The sequence below is a fragment of the Aythya fuligula genome, chromosome 5 (assembly GCF_009819795.1).
Source record: "Aythya fuligula isolate bAytFul2 chromosome 5, bAytFul2.pri, whole genome shotgun sequence".
In the NCBI taxonomy this organism is placed as follows: Eukaryota; Metazoa; Chordata; class Aves; order Anseriformes; family Anatidae; genus Aythya; species Aythya fuligula.
Window position 1 is genome coordinate 63,867,199 of NC_045563.1, and position 24,018 is coordinate 63,891,216.

Sequence of the window (24,018 nt, forward strand, 5' to 3'; positions counted from 1 at the left end):
AAGTACACAAGCAGCAGAAGCACACATTGGAAGTGTTACAGTGGATACAGTACTCTGCTGAAATAACTGCTGCCAAAATTCTGAGAGCTCATAATTTCATTTCTTCATGTTCCTTGATTCATTTGTAAAATGACCTTTAAATGTTAGAGAGAAGTGCCTGGGAAATGCATTCTAATTCCACTTGGATAGCAGCTGTTTTGAGTAATCTAATTTACTTTAAATATATACATATAGTATTTAATTCTAATCTATTTCTTGGACTTGTACGGAGCAGAAAAATCACTATTCAGAAAAAGAATCAAAATACCTGAACAAAGCCAGGGCAGACTACATAAATCTAGAAAAATGCAACTTGAAGAACATATTAGAAATACTCTGTACTTCTATAACCATAAGACTCAGCAAGCTGCCTGCTGTATTGTGAACTTGATAAATCATCATGACTCCAAAAACCAGCATGGCAATTCATGTTATGATAACAGATTCATATGGAAAAGAAAACTACCAATTAAAGCACAGTAGTCCAAGTGTAACTACTTTATTATTCAAGAGCAAATCAATCACATAAGCAGCATTAAAAACATAATAAGCAAACACGCAGTTAGAAATGTAAGGAACAGAGCTGCTTATATTCCTCTCTGGATCAGACCTCCCTCTACCAGCAAGGAATCTGAGAACAGAACTCTGAAAGGAAGATTAAGCAAAAAGTAATCACAGAATGTTTCTGGTTGGAAAGGACCTCTGCAATCCAACCCTTCACTCAAAGCAGGTCCAATTAAGCAATACTAAATATCATTTGCTATTAAAGAAACACTTATAAGAATGTCAGATAGCATTAAAAGACAGTGGTTTTTGTTTGTTTGTTGAAATAAATGGGAACTAGCCATTGGATTTTATGAAAATGGTATTTAAAATCAGAAATTACAATCCAACCTTATATACACTGCATAGAACAAGGTACTTGGGAGCAAAACAGTAGCTAGCAGGCAGCGAAACTGATGATACTACAAGAGCATCCCTGAGGACCAGGACAGCAATAATACTATTTCTCCCATTGAGATCTCACTCTACAAATCAAAATGCAGTTAAGAAAAAATAAATCCTTCTATAGTGTATTTTTATTTATTTATTTTTTTGATCCTGGTCCAAATGTAGAGTTGCCAGCTCTTCTGCTTTTGAATGAATGACTCTTACTCCTTTGGACACTACTTACACATCTGATGCAAAATGCTCCATCTATATTCCAGGCCACCAAGAGTAATATTTTGACTACCTGTGACTGTGTTGTGCGTGACTCAGTACTATCTTCTCTTTTCAAAGAAGGACTGCAACTTGCAGAATATTGTAGTTCACCACAGTAAGAGTAATAAAGCACCCAATACATTTTGCCCAATAAAAGAGAAATACAATCCATCTGGGCAGAAGGGCTCCTTTCTATAGTGGGAAAGATGGGATGATGGGATCAGTTCACAAAAAGGACTTCTTTTACATCGGCAGAGCCACATTCACACAAGATGCTTCAGTTACAGAATTATAGAATCACTTAGTTTGGAAAAGACCTCCAAGATCAAGTCCAACCATCAACCTAGCACTGCCAAGTCTACCACTGAACTATGTCCCTAAGCACCACATCTACACTTTTGTCTTTTAGTTTTGCAGTTTTTTTAATCTTTTGAATACCTCCAGGGATGGTTACTCAACTAATTCCCTAGGCTGTCTGCCCCAATGCCTCACAACCCTTTCAGTGAAGAAAGGGAAAACATACAGGGGCAAAAAAAAAAAAAAAAAAAAAAAAAAAAAAAAAAAAAAAAAAAAAAAAAAAAAAAAAAAAGAAAATTATAGGTGGAAGAGCTTTTTTTCTTTCTTTATTCTAATGGCCAATGCAAACCAGAATAGATCAGATAATACCACTTGCAAGTAACAATTGTACTGAGTGAAACACTGGTATCGTGGAAGTCAACAAGAGGTTTTCAGAAAAAAAATTGTTGCGTGTCCAGGCCCTGAATACAACATCACATACAATGTCAACACTACAATACACTACATCAACACTACAATACAGCATCAACATGACAGCAAGTACACATACTATAACTAGCCCGGTATGAAAGCCAGCTTTCACGTGCCATTATATTATACAATGTTAATGCAACTGACAGTTGTTTATGGGAAGCAGGAAAGAAAAAAGACTTGTGTTCCTCTGTGTTCAAGTTTTACATGAGCAAGGCTTCTTCCACCCTGCTGGGAGATACACTAATAGCCAGATTAACATACTTTACTTTTAAAATACATTTTACTCTAGCTTAAGCAGGATTTAACCAAATCTGTCCCAGACTTCTACAGGATGCTAATAACAATGCTGGTCCTGTGTTCTGAATTGAAAAGGTATTATACATTTTAGTTTCAAGTTACAGTCCAGGTTATTTTAATGTCTTCCCTTTTTTAGAAAACCTAAGAGTTGCTGCTATTGTCCCTCATGTTTTTCTGATCCAAAAAGGCAGGGCATGAGTAACATTGTTATACGGCAATTAAAGCCTAGGCATTTCATTAGAACTATTGGATAGAGAGATTTTTTATGATAGCTGGTTAAAGATTATTTTTTTTTGTTCTGGGTAAAACTACAGTTACATGCTGATATATTTCATCTAAAGATACATATTGGATGCTATTGTGTTCTCTTCAGGCTTGGAGTTTGGGAAGTTGTGGACAAGATACTATTTCACTTGTTCCTTACTTGGAGATAGTGTACACCAGATTTAGAGGTTTTCTACAGCTACCAAATGGCATGGTCCCAGTGCTGCGTTAAACCAAAGTAATCAAATGTGAAGGGAAAGAAGCAAGCCAGAATTTGTTGCTTTAATTTGAAAATGTACATAGTTGATCATTCCCCCAAAAAAAACAGCACAGCTGATTTAGATAAAGCCAAATCCTGCAGCTCTTATGCCTTATATCAAAATTAAATCACTTCTGACTTGAATTGATGTTTTACAGGAGTAAGAGTTATTTGGATTTTGTCCTTTGTAGGAAGTTTCACGAAAGAGAAAGTGTAACTCCCAGGTTACTCAAATCATGTGAAGTTAAGCCTGTGATATTCCTCCCACGATTCTGGCAGAAGTGCACACTGAAGGCCCATCTACGTTTGCTAGTTGGGAGATGGGATTAGGTCCTGCTGCTGCTTTTTATTCCAGGTTAGCAGACTCTGATGGCTGTGCAATGAAATCCATTGTGTTTGGCAGATTTTTTCCTGACATAGCATTTTCCTGATATATAACATATCCCAAATATGTTATATTATGTTATATGTTATGTTATATATCCCATATATATGTATGGAAATTTTAAGGACTTTCCTTAAAAAGGAAATCTTCTTATGAAGGACTGTTAGCACTAAATACTGCCTGTGTCTCACTAACCAGCCCTGATGTGGTCCTGTGGCACTGAAAACCTATCAGACTCTATTTTATAGAGATTCAAAGACTTGAAACTATCACCTCCCATCTCTAATTCTTCCACTATACCGACTGACCTTTGTGAATAATGATTTTGCACAGATGCAGGCTAATTTCCTTGGTCAGGACCTTGATTTGCAGTGATTTGCAATCTGATTTGCAATATATACACATTTTTCACAATAGTTACTGCTTGACCTCTCAGATTTAAACATTTTAGCATCTTTGAAAGAATGCTTCTTGCACAGCTGAATTTCATAATGAAATTCCACAACTGAATCCTCATCACCTATAAGCATTAAATTTCTACTTTGTCTGCAAGTTGCAATATGTTGGCTTGAAAACCACTTCACTCATCTTCAGACTGGGTAATGATCTCATTTTCCTATATGACATTGGTCTTGGTTAAACTTAGAGGGTTATTCTTACGTCACAGGAGACATAAGCCTGCTCCAGAAGATGGTAAATTCAGTTACAATTAATATCCAAATCTTGAAAATCCTGAGCAGTATTTATTCTACAGAATTTTCTGCAATCTTTTCAAAGCTCAAGAAGCCTTGGAAGACATGGGTATCTCTTGGAAGTCTGAATAGTGAAATACTCCTCCAGTCACATGGCTTCAACGGCCTCACAGCAACCCTCTTCCTAAATATTCCCTTATATGACAATTGACAATTTTGTAAATCATACTCTACATAACAAACACTGTCATGCTACCCATTAGAAAGAGTGAAGTGGCCTAAACTGTAAGTCAAGATGACCCTTTTCTGACATTTTGTGAGCCACACTAATAAATGTAAGTACAGGTCACCCACATAGCCAGCCTGATACATTTTTTCCTAATTCTCACTCTGTCAGTAATATTGGAGATTACAATTACAGTCACTCTGCCACACTGGGAAAAGGCAAAATGACATGGACATTTTGGACCGCGCCTTGATTCCAAGACCATCACCTCATCCATGTCCCAAACCAGCAGGCTACATTTCATCTGACTGGACAAAAGGAGGGTGCTGCCTCAATGTTCACTGCCCTCTAGAAATGCCAAACTACTTCAATCTATAAAGCACACACAAGAAAGAAGTCTATTCTGTAACACCTCTGCTTACTAAAGTTGGGGTATAATTACGCCTAACTCCTCATTGCCTTTGGACTGCAAAATGGCCCAGCTTTGTACAGTTCTTGACAACCTACACTCTGTGCAATCTTTCCACTGAATAAATTTATGTGCTACCTGGAATAGCTATTTGCAAAGCTGTTGTCAAAGGAACTCAATGGGACTGCTCCCTTCGCAGATCACGTAAAGAATGGGAACTTGAAGCCTATGCTGCAGTTCCAATTAGAGAATTGAAATTATGAAAATAAGAATCTCCAGTACATGTCATACAGAAGGACAAAATGCTTAAAGAAGTAAAGAAATGATTGCATTCCATATGTTCTGAGAGGTTCTACAGTTCCAATAGGTTTTCAGTGCTACAGGACCACATCAGAGCTTGTTAAATGAGACACAGACAGCCATAGTTCAAATACTGCTAACTGGAGACCAGTCAATATTTCTGCCTTTTACCACTGACAAAACAGTGGTGATTAAAATAATTAAAACACAGAGGTAGTAGGTTTCATAATCTCTCTTTTAAAAACCCAGCATCCAGTTTCTTTCCGTAAAATCATCCAGAACAACAACAAAAACATTACTATACAGCAAAAGCAAATAGCCTTGCTGAAGCCTAAGAAAGATCACCAACTTGCAAGAAGTTACTCAGTCTTTTGCTAAACTACATGTGAAAACTCCTGTCAGGTTGTGTGTTGTTTTTTTTTTTAATATTATTTTCTGTGTGAGTTAATCTTCTCAGTTGCTAAAAAGTAAACACTAGGGGTGTTAACTGGAAGCATTTATGAAAACTGAGTATTGTACCGCATACGCGTTTCAGAAAATATAGGGTTTTTGTAACAAACCCTAAAGAAGATTTGTCTAGTACATACTTGGTTTAATCCCTTCAGGTAGATAAACAAAAAACATGTGAGTCCTCATTTTAACAAAGAGAGGGAGCAGTGATTTTCTTCTAGTCAGAGTACTTCTTTTACAGTTAAACCTAAAGGCTTGGTACAAATTATTCCCAGATACACAGACGTCTTAATCAAACAGATAACAGATAAGCATTGAGAAAGAATATTCCTGGGGAAGACAGTCATGCAACATCACATCTGGAAAGGGATCAATGCCTGCCAGAAGCCGCACGAGAGGGTCTGTCTTGGTTTGGAAACAAGCTGGTGCTACCTGTGATCAGCCATCTCAGACATAGCTGGCAGTTCTGGAAATGCTCCGTTAATGTCATCTTTTATTCTCCATCTCAAAACAAATCTGTTTTGTACATCCTCCAAATACTAACCTATGCCACCGCTGCTTCCATGCAGTCATTTCCTAATGAATGAAAGGTAGTGTTCCCTGTCCTGTTGCTCTCATCAAGTCTATCCTTCCCTAATGATGTGAAGCGGTCCTGATGTTTGCTAAGTACTAGCACTTACAAATCCCTCTGAAAACACCTGGCACCAAATAAAAGCAAAATTTGTTATCTATGTCTCCATTTCTTCTGTCTGTATCTACATATAATGCTGATACTTATTAAGCAATACATTGTTTTCTCCCACCCTTCTGCTACTTCAGTTTTGGAACTCATTGATCTCTTGGCTCAATGATTTACAGTGTGCTGAACAAAACCAGCAACAGTACCAGGACATACTTCTTAAAAGGTTCCTCATTATTCTTTCTCTTCACAACCCCTTTTTATTTCATTACTGTTTGACCTATCACCATTAAACCTCTCTGTCTGAAAGGCTACATTATCCATCAGCAGAATGAACGGTTTCACCAGTAGTGAGACAATGGGACAGAACCTATGCTTCACTAATGTTTATGCAAATCTGCATAACAGTAACTAAGTAAAATTATAAAGCCCTTCCATTTTAAAACTACATACATAAGTTAACAAATACCAATCAGGCTGAAATTGTTCTCTATCACAAAAGTCTTCCAACAGCAACTGTTTGCTAAAGAAATTGAGCTTTGCAATTACTTGTTTGCTAATGGTAACTGAGAAAGCATAAACGAGAAGGATCATGGTGGTCTTTTCAGAGAGAGAGGCTATTATGCAAAGAACAAGACATGAACAATTTTACATATATTCTCCATACACAAAGCAAATGAACTGCAGAGCCTTACTACATAAAGCAATCTCTGTTTAAAACCAAGTCTCGGAAAAATCTGCGAGTGCGGATACAGTCAATGTTTACCAACCATTTTGAATATTAAAACATACAGGACACTAAAGACTTCTCTTATTCTGCCTATTGGCACAGTAACATCCAAAGCACTGTTTAAGGGCTTCCAGAGGATCTAATTTTTCCATACTTGTTGAAGTCCCAAATTTTGAGGTCAGAAACTATTTATATTAAAACAAAAATAAATCCACCAGATACACAGGAAGCCTTCTACTATTGGTTGCAACTTCTCCACCTTCTCTTCAACAGAAATTACAGTTTCTGAGATATTTTTATGAGGGCCAGAAACTATAACAAGGCTTGCTTGAATATGAAATCTCTGTCCTGAATATCCACATGCTGACCAGTCACTGAGTGTTTATAATTGACACCTTAGATCTCTTCCATTTAAAGGCCAAAAAACTGGGGCTTCAAGAAATTGCCTGGTCCTTCTTCCTGCCCCAACACACAGGAAACTATATTTAAAATAATCCTGACAGATGCTTGTCTCATCTCTTCTTAGGTTACTCCATAAATATTGTTACATGCTCTCTATAGATGGATGAAACAAGGCACACAGTAAAGACAAACAGATTAGTAGTTCACATTAGTATGTTGTCTAACACAGTTATAAATCACAATCACCTATATGGCAATTAAATCTAAATATCTATTTGAAAACCTGAAAGTAACTTGCCTCAGACTAACTACACACAAGAACAATGAGCCATAAAATAAAGGAATTGCAATAAAAGATACAGAACTATTGCTGCAACCCTTTCACTGAAAAGAACATTTATTTCTGATAAACCTAAAGACCAAGAGGAACTCTTGGAACAAGCACTTTTTAGCATTCATAAATAATAACATATTTCAGAAGGACAATTCATTGTATTAAATTTGCACTTAGGGGTGGTATTTCACAATCACCCTTCCACGGGGAACTGCATTGACAGCCAGTATTATCTCCCATTACTAAGCTGCAAGATCTTTTTTTTGAACAGAAGTTCAGTGGAAGATGCAGTATTCTCCCACGAGCAATGCTGAATAGTTACACCAGCAACATGTAAGGGGATGACAGCTTTAACTATTTGGCAAGATGGCACTAAGCATTACATCAGTAACATTTAAAAAACAGCTTTTATACAGAACACAGAAGAACTGTCCAAATTTACTCACTGCCAAATCACTTGAACACAACCAAAAAGCAAAGCACTAGTTAGAGAGAAAATATTTCAAATACTCGGCTGCAGGAGAAATAGAGGGAAAGTGTTAGGATACAAAGCTAACATTTTCAACAAAAGAGGAAGAAAATCCTGGTTTAAGTCTTAAGAGAAAAAATTAAAATACACCAAATCACACACAAACATAAATGATTCAGAGAAAGATACTTTACAGCCCATAAAAATCTACAAAAATCAGCTAAGAATGAAACTGATCTACCATATCAGACAGTAAGTCTACAACTATTTGCAATGATTTTCCTTTCAGATAAAATAATCATTTGGTTATTTTCATTATTCTCAACTTCCTTAAAAACAATAGGGTTACATAAATTTGTGGCTTGTATAATGAGTATAGGCATTATAGGCTGTTGTCAAAGTACTTACATTCCCTTGGATTCTTATTAGCTTTTATTTTTAAGGAGTATACCAAATATGTAGTAAACTAGCAGCTGGTTTATGGAAACCAAGGCATCAATGCTCCTATTCATGACTAAGGTACCAAATAATATCAACATTCTCACTGAACACAATGGCATTAAGGAGGATGGGATCCATTATTGCTCACACAGAGTCTAACTACTAAACAGTACCTAACCCAAAGAGTGCCTCATTGTTCCCAAGTGATCTCTCATAAAATAATACAAATCATGCAACTAAATATGTCTTAAAATTGGTTATAATCTATTCTAAACAATTGGCTGTAATCAATTAGGTTTTATGATTAGGGTGACATCATGTTCAAACCTTAATGAACACAAGATCATCTTGATCATCTTTTCCCTTCATCCATGCACTGAGAAATAGACCCATTCAGATCATAAGGGCTGTAGCAGTCTTTAAATTAAGCCAGCAGAAAATTAGACAGATAATGTACATAAGTTTTTGAGTGGGGATTGAAATTTCTTTGAAACAAAATCCATCTCCAGTATAAAGATTTGTGAAGTCAGACATCTGGTATAAATTATGTGATTACTGTTTTGGATTAAAAGATTGTTCCCATTACTGCTAGAATACAGACGAAAAATCAGCTAGACTAGCAATATAGCCAGGAATAGTGCATCCCTAGAGCTTTGCACTGTTTCATGAAAATAACCCTATAAGAACTCTAAACACTATATGAATATACAGCACTATGCAGAACTGAAAAAAACACATAATAATGCTTTTTGTTGATTTTATTTTTTAAGATGCAAATCAAATCATAGAGTGGTGCTTTTCATGTGATTTCGTGAACTTCAATAATCCAGTCCTAAAGCATCAAATTAACTACAGAACGTACATTGTCTTCTACAGTTGACTAAATAATTCTGCTTTCTTTCTTCCTGACCCAAAGCTAATTGATCTATTGTGCAGTAATCCACACTTAAACATATTTTGAGGTATCTTGATGCAACAATTTTTCTAGGGCACTTTCCTTTGTAAGGAAAGCTCATTAGATTTTTTTTTTTTTTTTCAATTTTACTGTAACTAAGTCATCTCTGTCAATACTCCCAGGTTAGGGCCATAAAATGAAGGTTAGTTTAACCGACCATTTTATTAACTTACTTCCCCTGAACCTTTTTCTTTTTAAATAATTAAAAAACAAACAAACAACAACAACAACAACAAAAATAACAGCAACTTCCTCATTTGGTGACTTATTAAAAATGTGCTAAAAAGAACAAACATTAGACATGGCTAACCTACATTGAGCATGCACTCAGAATTACAACTTAGAAAGTGAGTTAGGCTTAGTACTCATTTTCCTGGAAGTCTCCGCAGGTCAGATAGGAGCTCCAAGGAACTGAAACATCTGATAGAAGCTAACATGATCAGAGAGTTTCCAGTTACATCTCTTTGGGAATACAGTTCTTTCTTTTAATTACAAACTGTTTCTAATTCAAGAAGTAGGATACATGAGCTTCTATACTGACCTAACATTACCAAAGGGTTTCTTTCATTTTGCAGTAATACTCTCTGGACTAGTTATATGACTTATATTTTTATGCAAGAAAACCTACATCACACCATAGAATGTAACCTATTAACGAAAAAGAAAATTCTAGGAGGCAATCAACACCATTTAGATTAGCCCTTAAACTAAAACCAAACCAAAAAAATTGTCACAACATAAATCATAAGCAAAGGGAAAAAAAAGGGGGGGGGGAGGGGAGGGAAGAAAAAAAAAAAAAAAAAAAAAAAAAGAGAAGAAAAAAAAGGAAAAGAAAAAAGCTCTTCCTATAGAAGAAAAAAAAAAATCCAAAATCTTGTTAGGTAAAGGAATTTTTTTCTCCCTTCTGTTATTAAGAATAATTTTCAACTGCTTAAACTGGAAGCTTTCGTGTTCTTTATATTTGATATCATGCCTAGTTTAATTTCAGCATCATTTTGAGAAAACCAACACACTACAACCTAAAAAGAGCTGTTTGTGATGGAAGCTCAAACACTGCAATTATTATACTATTCTCACCTCAGGGACTATGAAAGTACATTTGCAAAACCAACAGAAAATCCAATTCTACAGTGTGCAGTAAAATGATAATTTCGACTGCCTTAAACTGGATTTAATGATCTGTCTTCTGCTGAACTACCCATGCCAGCAAGATGCCTGCAGCTTTGCAGAGTATTCCAGGCTGCTGTACAACCATCTACGAGAGAAACACAAAGTACTTCACATGCTAAACAATGTATTTTCAAGGATAAAAACTTCCTATCTTTCCTGACATCAAATCCGTTCCAGAGCTCCTACCGGAACATATAATAATTGAGTTAGTTATTCATATTTCATATGTGAAGTCAAGAGAAGTCAGTGAAAAGTTGCACAAAGTGCAGGAATGATTCAGAGTCACTGAATATCAGGCATCCTTCAAAGCTGCGCTGTACCACTGTATAACAACATCTTTTTAGGTTTGTAGAATAGAACTAAAAACATAAATTCTCTTTTTTCATCTGACACCCTCTTTTCCCTGTGACCTATGTGCTCATGCTACTGGAATGCCATTTAAGTTCACATGTGATGATACTTTTACCATGCCATTAAAGCTTCCTGCAACTTCACTATTTTCTGCTGTTCTTCTCTTCTGGAAGATGTAATTGCTGACACAAATGGACAGAGCAGATGAAAATTTCAAAATTCGATCACTACTTATTTCAGATAACATTAGCAATATGTTATCTGTGTTCAATGTGTTAGAAAAAAAAAAAAAAAAAAAAAAAAAAAAGATAAACTTGTCTTTGGGGTTCCCAGGAGAAGGGAATTCTGGACAAGATGTTATTTCTCAGTCAAAAAATCTCACTTGCTTTTACACAGTCTTTCTTTTTTCTTGGCTATGCTGCAGTTAAATCATTCACCTCTGATATGATGGCATGTTCCATCACTTCTGCCTACTGCCTCCTTGTCTCTCTCAATTCCTCCAGTGTACTAGAGAAGCTAGCAAATTACAGTTATAAATTCCTGACCACTCTGCTCAACTTCTGGTGAGAAAGCTTTCCTCAAATCCCTTTCCTAATGTTGGAATAATGCTCTAAGTTAAGTTCCCAGATTTGTTTCTAGTTGAATAGGAACCTTCACTGTCCAGCAGTTCTCCAGCTGCCCACATCTGGGAGACAGTGTTCACTGAGATGACAATTTGATGGCCTCAGCAAGAATCCATCTTGGTCACAAAGCATTCCATGAGCTGGCAGGGCACACTCTCATTCACTTCTTGTCCTTACATACAATGCTGAGCAGCACAGAATTGTATTAATGCTATCTGTGCAGTATGTTCCATATGCTGTATGCATCTGGGCGAGTCTCAGCGCACAAGATCCTGTGTGTGAGATACAAATCATACACACAGACACACAATGTTAGTGCCACCACATTCCTTACACTTTTATATTTATACATGTGGGAAATGGGTAAATAGAAGATATTCCTCTGAAAATTGTGAGATGACAGAACACAAAATCAGAACCAGTGCTGCACAGTCTCACGTCGATTTTCAAAAGCAAACATCAAAGGCACAAAAGAAGTTTAAAGGGCACAAATATCATTAACAATTAAGGCTGGACAATTCATATAAGATTCAGGCTACAGGGAAATGCTTTAAGCTTGCTCATACAAGAATTTATTGTAAAACTACAAGGCAGGTACACATATGTATTTATTTGACATGGGGATGGAAGTATATTTTTAACATGCTGATGGAAATTTTATTTCAAAAAATCTAGATGCCAGCATAAATACATTGTACTTGTTTACAGTAATAAAAAAATAGAAAACTTGTTTATGTCTGGCAAAGGAGCTGTCAACTTGTTCTCCATTTTAGAAGACCTCAATCTTTCTACTTTCTGCACATGACCGAGTATTGAGACTAGGGGCAATAGGTCAGGAGGAGTAAACATTCTACAGCATGTAAAGCTGATAGAACTGTGTTTAGCCATAGAAATACCTTTAAGTTTCCTAAAACTTTACTATGATTGGGTATATGGTATCTCTTACATCTTCACATAGCACTACAAAAAATGAGGTGCAAACAGCATTGATTTTATTTTCCAAATTATTTCTACTGTATGCTATTGCTACTTTTACTGCTTGAAAAGGCTGCCTCAAATAGAAGGTGGCATCTTTTAAAAAAAAATAAAATCAAACAATGATTAGATGAGCATTGGGCCAAAGGACTGCATCTTTTAGGAGCAAAGGAAAAATGAAGCAGCTGACAGTCAGCTATCTTGATGGAACTGATAGCAGTTCCTAATTCCATTAAGACTTCCCCTGCTGACAAATGGGAGCAACTATACAAAATACAAGATCTCCTGCATGTAAAGAGACCACCAGACACCTTATGGGAAAAGATGTCAAAAGGAAATAATCTGTGATCAAACCAGAGTCACCTTACTGACATTAACATATACTAGCACTTCTCTCCCAAGGTCTACATGACAGTTTGTCACTAGTACCCAATCTATACACACACCTTCAAGCTAAATTCAGTGAGGCCTGTTTGAGAATGTTAATAATAGAAATTGTCCAAGCATTCATGAAGGCTATATAATCCCATTAAGATGAAAGAGTTCTTGAAAAAGGAAAAAATAGGAGAAAAATTAAAAGTTTTTCCAATCACACACTCTGAGAGATCTCTAGTAACTCACTGTAAGCCTAAAATCACAGTGATGGTACTGAGAAGAGGACCATGGCAGCATTTACACTCTGGCATTCTCACAGCCAGGATGCCACCATTCTACAGCGCTTGATCTCCCATACACATGGGGTGATTTCCTCATTGCTATTAGCAGAGCTCAGAACTAGCTTGTTCTTACTGAATTGGACTTCAGCCTTTAACAGTCTGGGCCACATATTGTTTCTCAATCACACCTGTCATAGTTGATATTACCTTTAAGTTGGCCCACATTATTCTTCCAAATGATTTCAGAGTACCAATGTGCTCCTATTTATCACATAGAAACTTCAGCTGTTTTGTCCTTGAGCTTTGATATGATCAGTAAACTGACAGCATGTATGACTGTGCTCACACTAAGGATTGTGTCATTATAGGATGGCAAAACAAACACAGGTTGAAAAACAAGAAAATACTCACTGTGCATTGTTTTACTTTATATATATGGTGTACACTGCCTATGTGGGGAGAAAAAAACAAGAGAGAAGATACAAGAAAGCTATGAAACTGCAGCTGAAATTACCCACAGATTTTGTTTCCCAAGTCCAGTTTTTCAGCATTTCCCGCATATAGTGGCTCAATGCTGCACTTAACTATCGGCTATTAGGATTAAATATGGTATGCAGATACTGCTGAGATGACACTTAAATTATTCCTTCCCACACTGAAATCAGATACATCATTATTCCAATCTTAAAGCTAAGTTTCATGGCAATGGACTTGTCTTACTACAAAAAAATAATTATTATCTGGTGACAAGGTTTGGAGTTACATAAAATAACTTTTTCTCTATTCTGCTGCCTACATTAAACTGCAAGGATGGAAAATGCTGGTTTTAGAAGCGGCTGCTCTGTCCCCTTGAACTTGCTATACTCAACCTGACATATAGGAAAACGTATTTATTAGACTGCAAGTGCATTAGAACTGAATGAGTTAAATTACTTTGGGGACAGAATAAAATATAAGATGACCACATATTAATTTTCAACAACTGCTGCCCGGGGAAGATTCAGTTCATTGTATTATATCAAAAACTCTGATGTCAGGAGAATGCAATAAAAGCTCTGCTGCCTGCTGCTGACCCTTTATGTGGGCAGAGTTTACACTATCAGCTTGCAAACACATTTAGACTTTGCTTATCCAACCATATAAACAGACTGAACTATACTATATTGCAGATTATTAAAATAACTGTTCTTTTGAAAGGCCACTTCCACAGAGGCAAGTGCAACAGACACAAGTTGCACCAGAAGAGCCACACAACATCCATACAACTATAATTACAGTGCTAGAAGTCAGTCATCCCTCCAGCAAGGCTTGCTACCACCCCCTTCCCATGTGTGACTGACATTTGAGTCTGATGCCGTATGGCTTTCAGAGATAAGAGAACATGATAAGATAAGGAGAAAAGAAGTGTTCACATATTCCACTATCGAAATCAGAACAACATTGCTCTTTCTCCTAACTTCTGCTGACTGCTGAAACAGATGACCAGTGGACTATGTTTTGCTTCTGGTTGTTTTCTTCTTATGTATTTTCAGATACATTCACAGCAGCTGGCAAACAAGCCAGATACACCTCATTGCAGTCCTAGCATCAGCATGGTACATGTAGCCATAAATATATACTCAAAGAATTGTCCTAATACATTTATTCAAGCCTTAGTGCTAAATGTTACTACGCAAGTAAAATGTATAGTTTGTAAAAGCAACAAAACATAGCTAAAAAGGAGACCAACTTCTCGGTCTATATATAAAATACATACTTTTTAGCATCTGTTTCCTTACTATCATTAAACAGCCCTCTTTCATGCCAACACAACTGAAAGTTTGCTCAGGTAAAGACTCTGAAATAAGAATTCCAGATTTACAACCTTTAACTAATGGGAAGGAACTCATCTATGCTGATAAAGCAAAGCCTTCACAAGGTATAATCCATGGCCCAAAAGTGAATACACTTCTGAAGAAATTTTGTCTTTCTCCTTGTTTTTAATCATCTTTGAATTTTGCTGGTATTGAGATAAGAGGAGAACCAGAAGCCAAACAGTACAGCAAGCCCAGGAGATTGTCATTAATAGGTGTTTTGTTCTTGTTGTTGTTGTTTTGTTTTGTTTTAAATCAACACTCCTGCCTAGTCGTCTGGTCTGCAGGTATGCCATCTTCAGATTATGCCGTAGCAGGAAATCTAGAGAGCGTCTGAACCATACTTTTCAGGTTTATTCATTACTACTTTTGTGAAGAAAATAATTTAGACGATTTCCTATCCCCCTCCTTAAAATAACTGAAGAAGAAATATGTTTCTAATTAAAAGGTTGGCTCTGGATGCTTTTTGAAAAGCTTCTTTTTTTCAGTGTTTTGAGAACAGTGTTGCAAAGCTCTCAAACGTGATACACTGCGTAAGACCCACTTTCCACCACTAATTCTCTTTGACACTGCAAGTCATAAAATTACCATCCTGTGATATCCAGCATTATTGCTGCAATTCAATAGCTGTGTTCAAGAAAATATTGTGACACAGAATGATAAATTGTTAACCAGGATATGTTAGAATAGTTCATTCATAAGCAATGATTTCAAGAAAAAGGAAGAAACTTTATGAAATCTGAGTTTCTGTAATCATAGAATCATAGAATGTCCAGAGTTGGAAGGGACCTGTAAGGATCATCAAGTCCAACTCCTGCCACCACACAGGTCTACCCAAAAGTTTAGACCATGTGACTAAGGGCACAGTCCAGTCGCTTCTTAAATTCAGACAGGCTCGGTGCTGTGACTACGTCCCTGGGGAGCCTGTTCCAGTGCAACCACCCTCTCGGTGAAGAACCTCTTCCTGATGTCAAGCCTAAACTTCCCCTACCTCAGCTTAACACCATTCCCGCAGGTCCCATCACTGGTGTTTACAGAGAATAGGTCACCTGCCTCTCCACTCCCCCTCATGAGGAAGCTGTAGACCGCAATGAGATCCCCCTCAGCCTCCAGGCTGAACAGGCCCAGCGCCCTCAGCTGCTCCTTATACGTCTTCCGCTCTAGGCCCTTCATCATCTGCATCGCCCTCCTCTGGACACTCTCCAACAGTTTAATGTCCTTCTTGTACTGTGGTGCCCAGAACTGCACACAGTACTCGAGGTGAGGCTGCACCAGCGCAGAGCAGAGCGGGACAATCACCTCCCTCGACCGACTGGCGATGCCGTGCTTGATGCACCCCAGGACACGGTTGGCCCTCCTGGCTGCCAGGGCACACTGCTGGCTCATATTCAACCTCCTGTCAACCACAACCCCCAGACCCCTCTCTGTGGGGCTGCTCTCCAGCGTCTCGTCGCCCAGTCTGTATGTATAGCCAGGGTTGCCCCGTCTCAGGTGCAGGACCCGGCACTTGCTTTTGTTAAACTTCATATCTTATATAAATATTTTATATATATATATATATATATGGTGTGTATGTGTGTGTATATATGTTATAAATGGCTCAGGATTCAAATTAGAATTAAATGAAAAATAGGATTTATTAAAGGATATAAAGGAATAGAGGTAAGCAAACAGCGCTGGGTACACCAGGAGTCTCCGCTCCACCAGGATGCACCCAGCGCTGTTTGCTTACCTCTATTCCTTTATATCCTTTAATAAATCCTATTTTTCATTTAATTCTAATTTGAATCCTGAGCCATTTATAACAATATATATATATATATATGTATATATATGATATTAAATATCTTCAAGAGGTGCTTCATAATGTAGAGGGGCTCAAAGCCTGCAAGAAAGACTCAAAAGCCAAGCCAGGAATCCACTGACACAGAAGGTCATCACCCTGTGCTATTCTAGTAGTCTGCAGCTCAGGCAATGCTTTTTCTAAGTACATTTCTGACATCTAATTAACTGTCAGCAGTCTGGGGCAGGGGCACTTAAAGGTGTTTTAAAGCTGTTTCTTTGCAAATCCCTTTCCTTAATTGCATGGAGCCAGCTGGAAGTCTCTGGTTCTTCTGAAGGCTAAAATGAACAAATGATTTTATTGTGAAGTTATAAACTAATGAGCACATTATCTCTGAAAGGCAAACAACATTCCTGAGGAGAATGGGAAAGATTCTGATCTGACATAGAGCAACTAAACTACAGTAACAGTTAAAATCAGTGCACTTAATCAATTTCACACCAATGTAACTGAGATCTGAACAAGATCCAGATTTGTTTTAATAAATCTTTTGTTGTCATTATACAAGCAATCACTGAAATGCATTTTTAAACCTTCTATCAACTTACTTGGCAGCATATATGGACCATTTCAATGCTATGTTTATCACATTCTCACCAGAAAAGGTATGGCAAAATACATGCACTAAGCCATGCAAACTGCTTTATTAAAATAAAGGATCAAAAATTTTGGACCTATTCAATCTATTTTTTACTTTTAAATGGCACACACTGGCATTTTCACAGTTAGCTAACTTGAAACATTTATGTTAACAAAAAAAAAAAAAAGAGGAAGCTTTACAAAGATTAATTGAGGTCTCCTGAAACATAATTGAGAACTTGAAAAACTAGAAAAAGTCATAGATAATTTGCTTGACATACCCTAAAGTGCATGAAATAAAATACTATTGCTCAAGACAAATGTACAGACTTTGGCCATACTCTTGAATATATGGTTTCTGAAATCAGCCTTCCAGCATTTTAAAAAGCAAGCAATCCACTGCTCATTTCTGAAACTCGTCGATTTACTGAAATTGAGCAATAATTCAGGTTCTCATTACTAGATTCAGAATTTGGCCTGGAACAAGAATTCAGACCACTTAACCAGTATACCACTTCCCCTCAAGAAGCAGGAAATTCTGGCGCCCTTTTCTAGTGCAAACTGCTTTTATATCTACTTTTGTTTTAAACCATTGCTCTATGTGAATCCAATCAAATAGTGCAAGAGACTCAAAATAAAAAAGCATGCTCACGTGTTCTAGCTGTTCTAGTCACTTCCCATACTGTGATGCTTCTTGACTGTGCAGTCCCTGGCTGTGGCATCACTGAAAAAATCTTACAACAAATTACTAAAGTGGGATCCTTGGTGAAAACCTCAGAGCAAACATACTGCTTATAATGAGGCTTCAGACATGTGAGTAACCTGGAACCAGATGTAAGCACAAACCCAGCTTTTGCTTGCTAAGGTTCCATTACAGGGAAACCGAGTAACGCACTGATCTTACAAGCAGCAGCATTCATGAGCTGTAGAGCACTAACAAAAACTCAGAATGACACTAAATATAAAGGATTAGTTTCAAAGATGCTAGAAGGGAGAAAAAATAGAATATTGTAAAAGCAAAAGTAAATTGTAAAATAAATATTTCAGGATTCAAACTAGTAATAGAAAAGCCCATAAATCATATTTACAATCACTCCCTTTCCTACCAAATATCCATCTTCTCCAAATGGATGCCTATTACCAGGTCTTCAGCATATACTATGGGATAAAGAGAATTGTAGGAATCTAGTTTACTACCACAGGGAAGAGACACCAGAGAAAGGTTTAAAGGAGCAGCAGAAAATCCTGAAGAATTTTTCCAGGGGACTACACGTATGTACCTACACAGTGTGATTCTGTACACAATGACATACCACATCAAGCCAAGGCAGCCAAACCAACGGTTACCTTCCTCTCAGTTACTGTCTTGCTGTTTGGGGTCAGGATTTGAGGCACTGGAGTGCGGGAAAGGTAAGCCTGAATAAAGGGCACAACCAACCATAAAAATAACATACTGTACAGTAGCTATACTAGTATTAACACAAGACGTGGCTGAATGTCTTCCTGAGAGACTAAGTGGTTCCTGCGGTTTCTTATCTGTTTCAGGTAAGAAATAACAAACGATAATTTTGACAAGCCCACAGAGCAGAGAGTGCAAGAAGTACATTTGTTAGGCCTCTATAATGACAGGCCCTCAGAAACACTGATGTTTCTCACATTTCTCTGCAATGTGCCCACTGGAATAAATACCTGTCAATTCTAGAAAATGAGACTCAAACTCTAGAAACCTCATTTTTTCAGACAAATTATTTTTCTTCTTCTGTGACCATCTTGTGGCCAGTCCCTCTGTGCAAGAGGCCTCAGACACTGCAGCACAAATAGCCAATCAAAATCATTGAGCTCCTGGCATCGCATTAGCTGGAGCTGTTTGAAAAATTGCAGGAATTAATTTTTACAAACACATTCCAGAATCCGAGTCCCCATATTAATGTTGTATTTCAAAGCTTTTTTCATAACAAACTCCTGCGTACTGCATGAGGGAAAATGGGGAAAGTCAAGGCCAGCAAGAGTACATCATTAAAACTATATCAAATGACTGAACTACAGACCAAAGGTAAATAAAAGTCTACCTCAGCTCACAAGATGTTTCTGAATCACATATACATGTGCATGTGCAGACATTCATTTCATGTGTTGTTTTTGTATTGTTTTGTTTGACTTTGCTTGTAGTTTTCTGTTTCATGCTATTTTTTCTTTTACTTCATCACACTGCTACATCATAAACTGTGCTATAAGCTAAGAATAACAACTCATAAATCCTGCATGCCAATTTGCCCACACTGTTCCCTGAGTAGGTGTTTCAAGAAAAGCTTGGTCAGCCTTAGGTAAGTCTAAACATAGCATTATTCACTGGGACTGAAATTAGATTTAATACAAACTTAAATCAAGTTGTTGGGTTTTGTGTGCACTTAAAGAATCAGGATGTTGCATTTTCCTTCACTGAGAATCACCTGAAGAAGAGATGATGAAATGTATAGCCTGGGGAGGGGGAACTTATTTAATTGCTTACCAGTAAGTTTCTCTTCTGTACAAATGTGATACACATCTACAATCAGCAGGAAGCCTCAGGATCTAGCTACAGGGATCAATCACATAGCTGTAATAATGGCAAGGTTGGAAGAAGCCCTTTGTTTAGCATTTTCTTTCAATGGGATAAAATTCAGATTCTCCTTATATTTTAGGAGTTCAGAATTAACCCTCCATCAGAGATGAATTTTAAAAATCAGCATCCTGTGTTTATTAAAATGTCATTGGTAAAGTTGCCTTGTAAATAATGCCCAGTACGGCCTCATTGTCAATAAACTAGGCAAGCATTGAGCAAAACCTTGGCAACCAGAAATGAGCAGTCCTTCAGATCATGGGACAAAATCTTAATACACACAGTAGAAAAGCAGCAAGGTAAACATTGCCAATAAATACCTAAGAACAGACAAAAGGAGAGGAGAGAAGAAGAGGGAGAGAGAAAAGGTACTAGCAATGTAAAGGGGATGTCTAAGAAGCACAAGAAGGTGTTTTGTACAAAAGAGAAAGTGAGTAAGCACATGAAATCTGACAACTAAAACAGGAAGAGCACAAAAAGCATATAATCTTGAAAGCATACCAAAGTACTAAGAAGCACAAAACATCTTAGGTCTGCAATCTATTGTTATACCCCAAATTCTGCTTAACAGCCACCTTAAACAAATAGAAACGGCATTTTATCTTTGTACATTGTTTTCTTTAACCTACCAACTAGTGTATATTTGAAGACAAAGCCCAGCAAGATTGTGGTATGAGAAAGGGAAAAAATATGCTGAAAACATCTGAAATGCTAATGGCATGAATAGGAGCCAGAATTCAAGGATTCTCATGTATGATCCATCCCCTGTAGGAGGAAAACAATTTTTTTTTATTTTGTTTTATTTTTAAAAGACCAAAAATCTCTTACCATTATTACTGTTATCATCAACTAAAATAATCTCTTTGAGCAGGTGAGCAGGAGTCCGGTCAATGGCAGAATGAATAGAGCGCAGAATCACTGAGAGCGCTTCATTAACAAATATGAATACAATGCTGACTTCTGGAAGTCTGTCAGGAAATGTTAGGTTTCTGCACCTGAAGAGAAAGGTAAAAAACCAAAGATGTAAACTGTTGGAAGTCACAATGTCAACACAAACTTTTTCTGAGAAATCTATCCCCAGACAAAAGAATAACTTTTGTAAACGTTGATCAGAAGGTCCCCATAAACTGTTCAGGGCACTTACAGGCAAGAATCAAATGAATTACTATCTAAAAAAGGAATCCTTGGAAACAACTTCCTGAAACTCCCTGTGCAGCCAAGGCCGAGAATGAGCTCACTTTTCGACCCAAGGTCCAAAACACTGAAAAAATGGTTTGCAAACCAAATGTAAGCTCTTTAACTGCAGTTCCCAACTGCAGTTTGTCATGATATTTTTTTCTTGGACAGTATAGACAGGATTAAACTGAGTTTGCCGTTTTGAAAAGCGTATTATTAATAGCTAAATTAATTACTTTTGCTGCAGAAGCTACCAGCTATTTCAGTCAAGAACAGGGTATTCCTTCTCAACTCAGCAACAACAACAAAACAGTAAAAGATCCAGCTCCAAACAACATCTTGCTAAATAAGCTAAAACAGCAAAGACAGAAAAGAAATGTACACGTATGCAAGCTCAGTCAGGAATTTTAAACAGAATGAAGACCACTCTAGTAACCTGGTAGATTTTCCTGTGTTTCTTTATTTATTCTTTTAATAAATATGTAATTTGGCCACAGAATTTATAAATCATGCTACAATATGACTCCTTAAGTAAATTTGATGTTCAAGTAGAAGAGAAAGTGTAGCATTTACAGTCCTTTACATGTTCATAACACTTGCAGACTTCTGTTTGGTAAATGCAATTGAAATTTCATTCAAGTTTTGAAAATTAGGATTCACATGGGGAGCACTACAAACTACTCGACAGGCTCAAGCATACCAAAACAATTTTCAGCATTAGCTTAGAGAGAATCGACAAAGCCTGTTATTTCAGTGATTCCGTTGCAGCCCAAACACATAGATATATAATGGTACAGCAAACAAAGCTACAACCAATCTTTTACCTGTATAGCTTAGACATCTGTTATCCTCAGCAATACTGATGTACAAAGAAGATAAAAATGAAACTCTAGTAAAAGTGGTAAAATATGTCATCTACCAGATAAAGAGCAATGCAGTCATTTGGGAAAATAAATAATAAATAAATAAATAACAATGAAAACACACTGAAGTGCAAAGAAATTACTTCCTTAAAAGCTGATTTTTTGTCCTCTGTCAATTAAGCCATTATTGAAATATATGTCAAATATACTTTTGTGAGAAAATAGTGACAAACTATATTTAAAAAAAAAATGTTCCAGATGACAAAACCAACCCCCAAAACACTGGTGCACTACCACAAATCCATGCATAAACTGAAATGTAACAGAATCTCTGCTTGTGACATATCTTCCATCTGTTTAAATGAAATGTTTTGTGTTATTTTTCCTACCTGCATTCATTTGTATTTCTTTTTTTTCAAATTAGATCACACTGGATAGGATTTTCTGTTGTCTGGCACCTTGTGCTAAACAAAAGCAGTATTTGTGATATGAATGTCGTTTGACTCCTATTTTGCCCCTGTATATGCTAAGAAATATCTGCATATGATACCACAGAACAGAATTAGGCTCCTGTCATGTCCAATTTTTTTAGTGCTTTACAAATTGATTCTTTTTCAATGAGGGTACATTCCTAAATTGAATTCATACTTTCTTTTTTCCATTCAGACCTATATATCATCTTTACTAACAGCTTAAATTCAATGTGTGTAGAGTCTAAAAAAAAAACGCATTTTCCTATGTTGTTTTTTATATAGAAAGTGACAATAAAAAATACCTACTTTTTTTTTTTTTTTTAATTTAAACAAATTGGAATGAAACACACCCAACTTGGTTCATACACAGAATGCAGACAATTTGTACTGTTTCACAAGAGCATCTATCTTCTTCTTTGTGCTAAGTTTCATGAGGAATAAAATTCCATACATCTAGGAATGAAAAAGAAATAGCTATAAGGAAGGGGTGTGAGTGTGGGTATATAGAACATATGCTGAATGGCTAAAAAGGGAGGACATTGTATGGCTCAAATTCTGAGATCCATTAAGCCCTAAGAACTGAAGGGTTGCGCAGCAACCAGCAACATCCAGGTTTTAATGACAGCTCTGCCTCTGCCTAATTCTGGGGCCTTGGGCAAGCCCCTACCCTGCCTAGGTCTCAGGTATTCCTCCCTCCCCCCAAAAAAGCACAAATTCACAAAATATTGAGCATACTTCAGTATTAGGATTGGTTTTTGTTTTTTTAATAAATATAAATTCTACATATAATTTAGAATTACAATAATGAGTATCATCACAATGTAGCTAAAAATTTCCTCTCACAACCAAATCTGCTAAATTACATTGGGCTAATAACACTAAAGAAACAGTTGTCATGGTTACCAGAAATTTAGAGAAACTCCTGGTGTTCTATTTCAAGCACAACTCAGGCAACTGTAGGACAGCATACATTACGAATCTTCTTTGAAATATTTGTCCATGTTCATCTAGAATATATACATTGTGATACAGCAACTTGGCTAGTCACGTTAAAATTAGTTTAGCAGAACTATGCAGTAAGAACAATACACAAGAATGATTTCCTGTGTTAGTAACTTATCTATCAGACCTTCAACAAATATTTACATTATGAAAAAAAAAAAAAAAAAGATTTTCTGCAATTTTAAGAACTTTTCACCTAATAGTTACATCGGTATCACAGCCAACAACAGCAACAGAACATGTTTTGTGTCTTAATCACTACATTATGTTATATGTTCCACTTTTTTTTTTTATAGGATACAATGAAACAGATTATAAAATTATACAATACATACAATTTTCCTTTTCTCCTGCTCTATGAGGATTACTGTCTATTACTATGGAACTGAAGCCAAAAAGACAGTAAGTTATTTCTGCTGCAAATCTAGAAAACTTTATATGTGGCCAAAGTCTATTACTGGAGAAAAAAAGCAGGCATACAATTGTGTGAGGAATTTACATAGAGCTTCCATTTAACTATAATCAAATATGGCCAACATTTTTTAGGGAT

General features: G+C 36.7%; 1 protein-coding gene across 9 annotated transcripts in view; it reads right to left on the bottom strand.

Moving 5' to 3' along the window:
• Positions 1-24,018, bottom strand: part of GALNT18 (polypeptide N-acetylgalactosaminyltransferase 18) — a 309,298-nt gene that overhangs the window by 80,535 nt on the left and 204,745 nt on the right. For all 9 annotated transcript variants that reach the window (XM_032187763.1, XM_032187764.1, XM_032187758.1 and 6 more), the window contains one exon: positions 20,783-20,949. In XM_032187763.1, the coding sequence (XP_032043654.1) occupies positions 20,783-20,949 (167 nt within the window). The remainder of the gene's footprint in view (positions 1-20,782; positions 20,950-24,018) is intronic.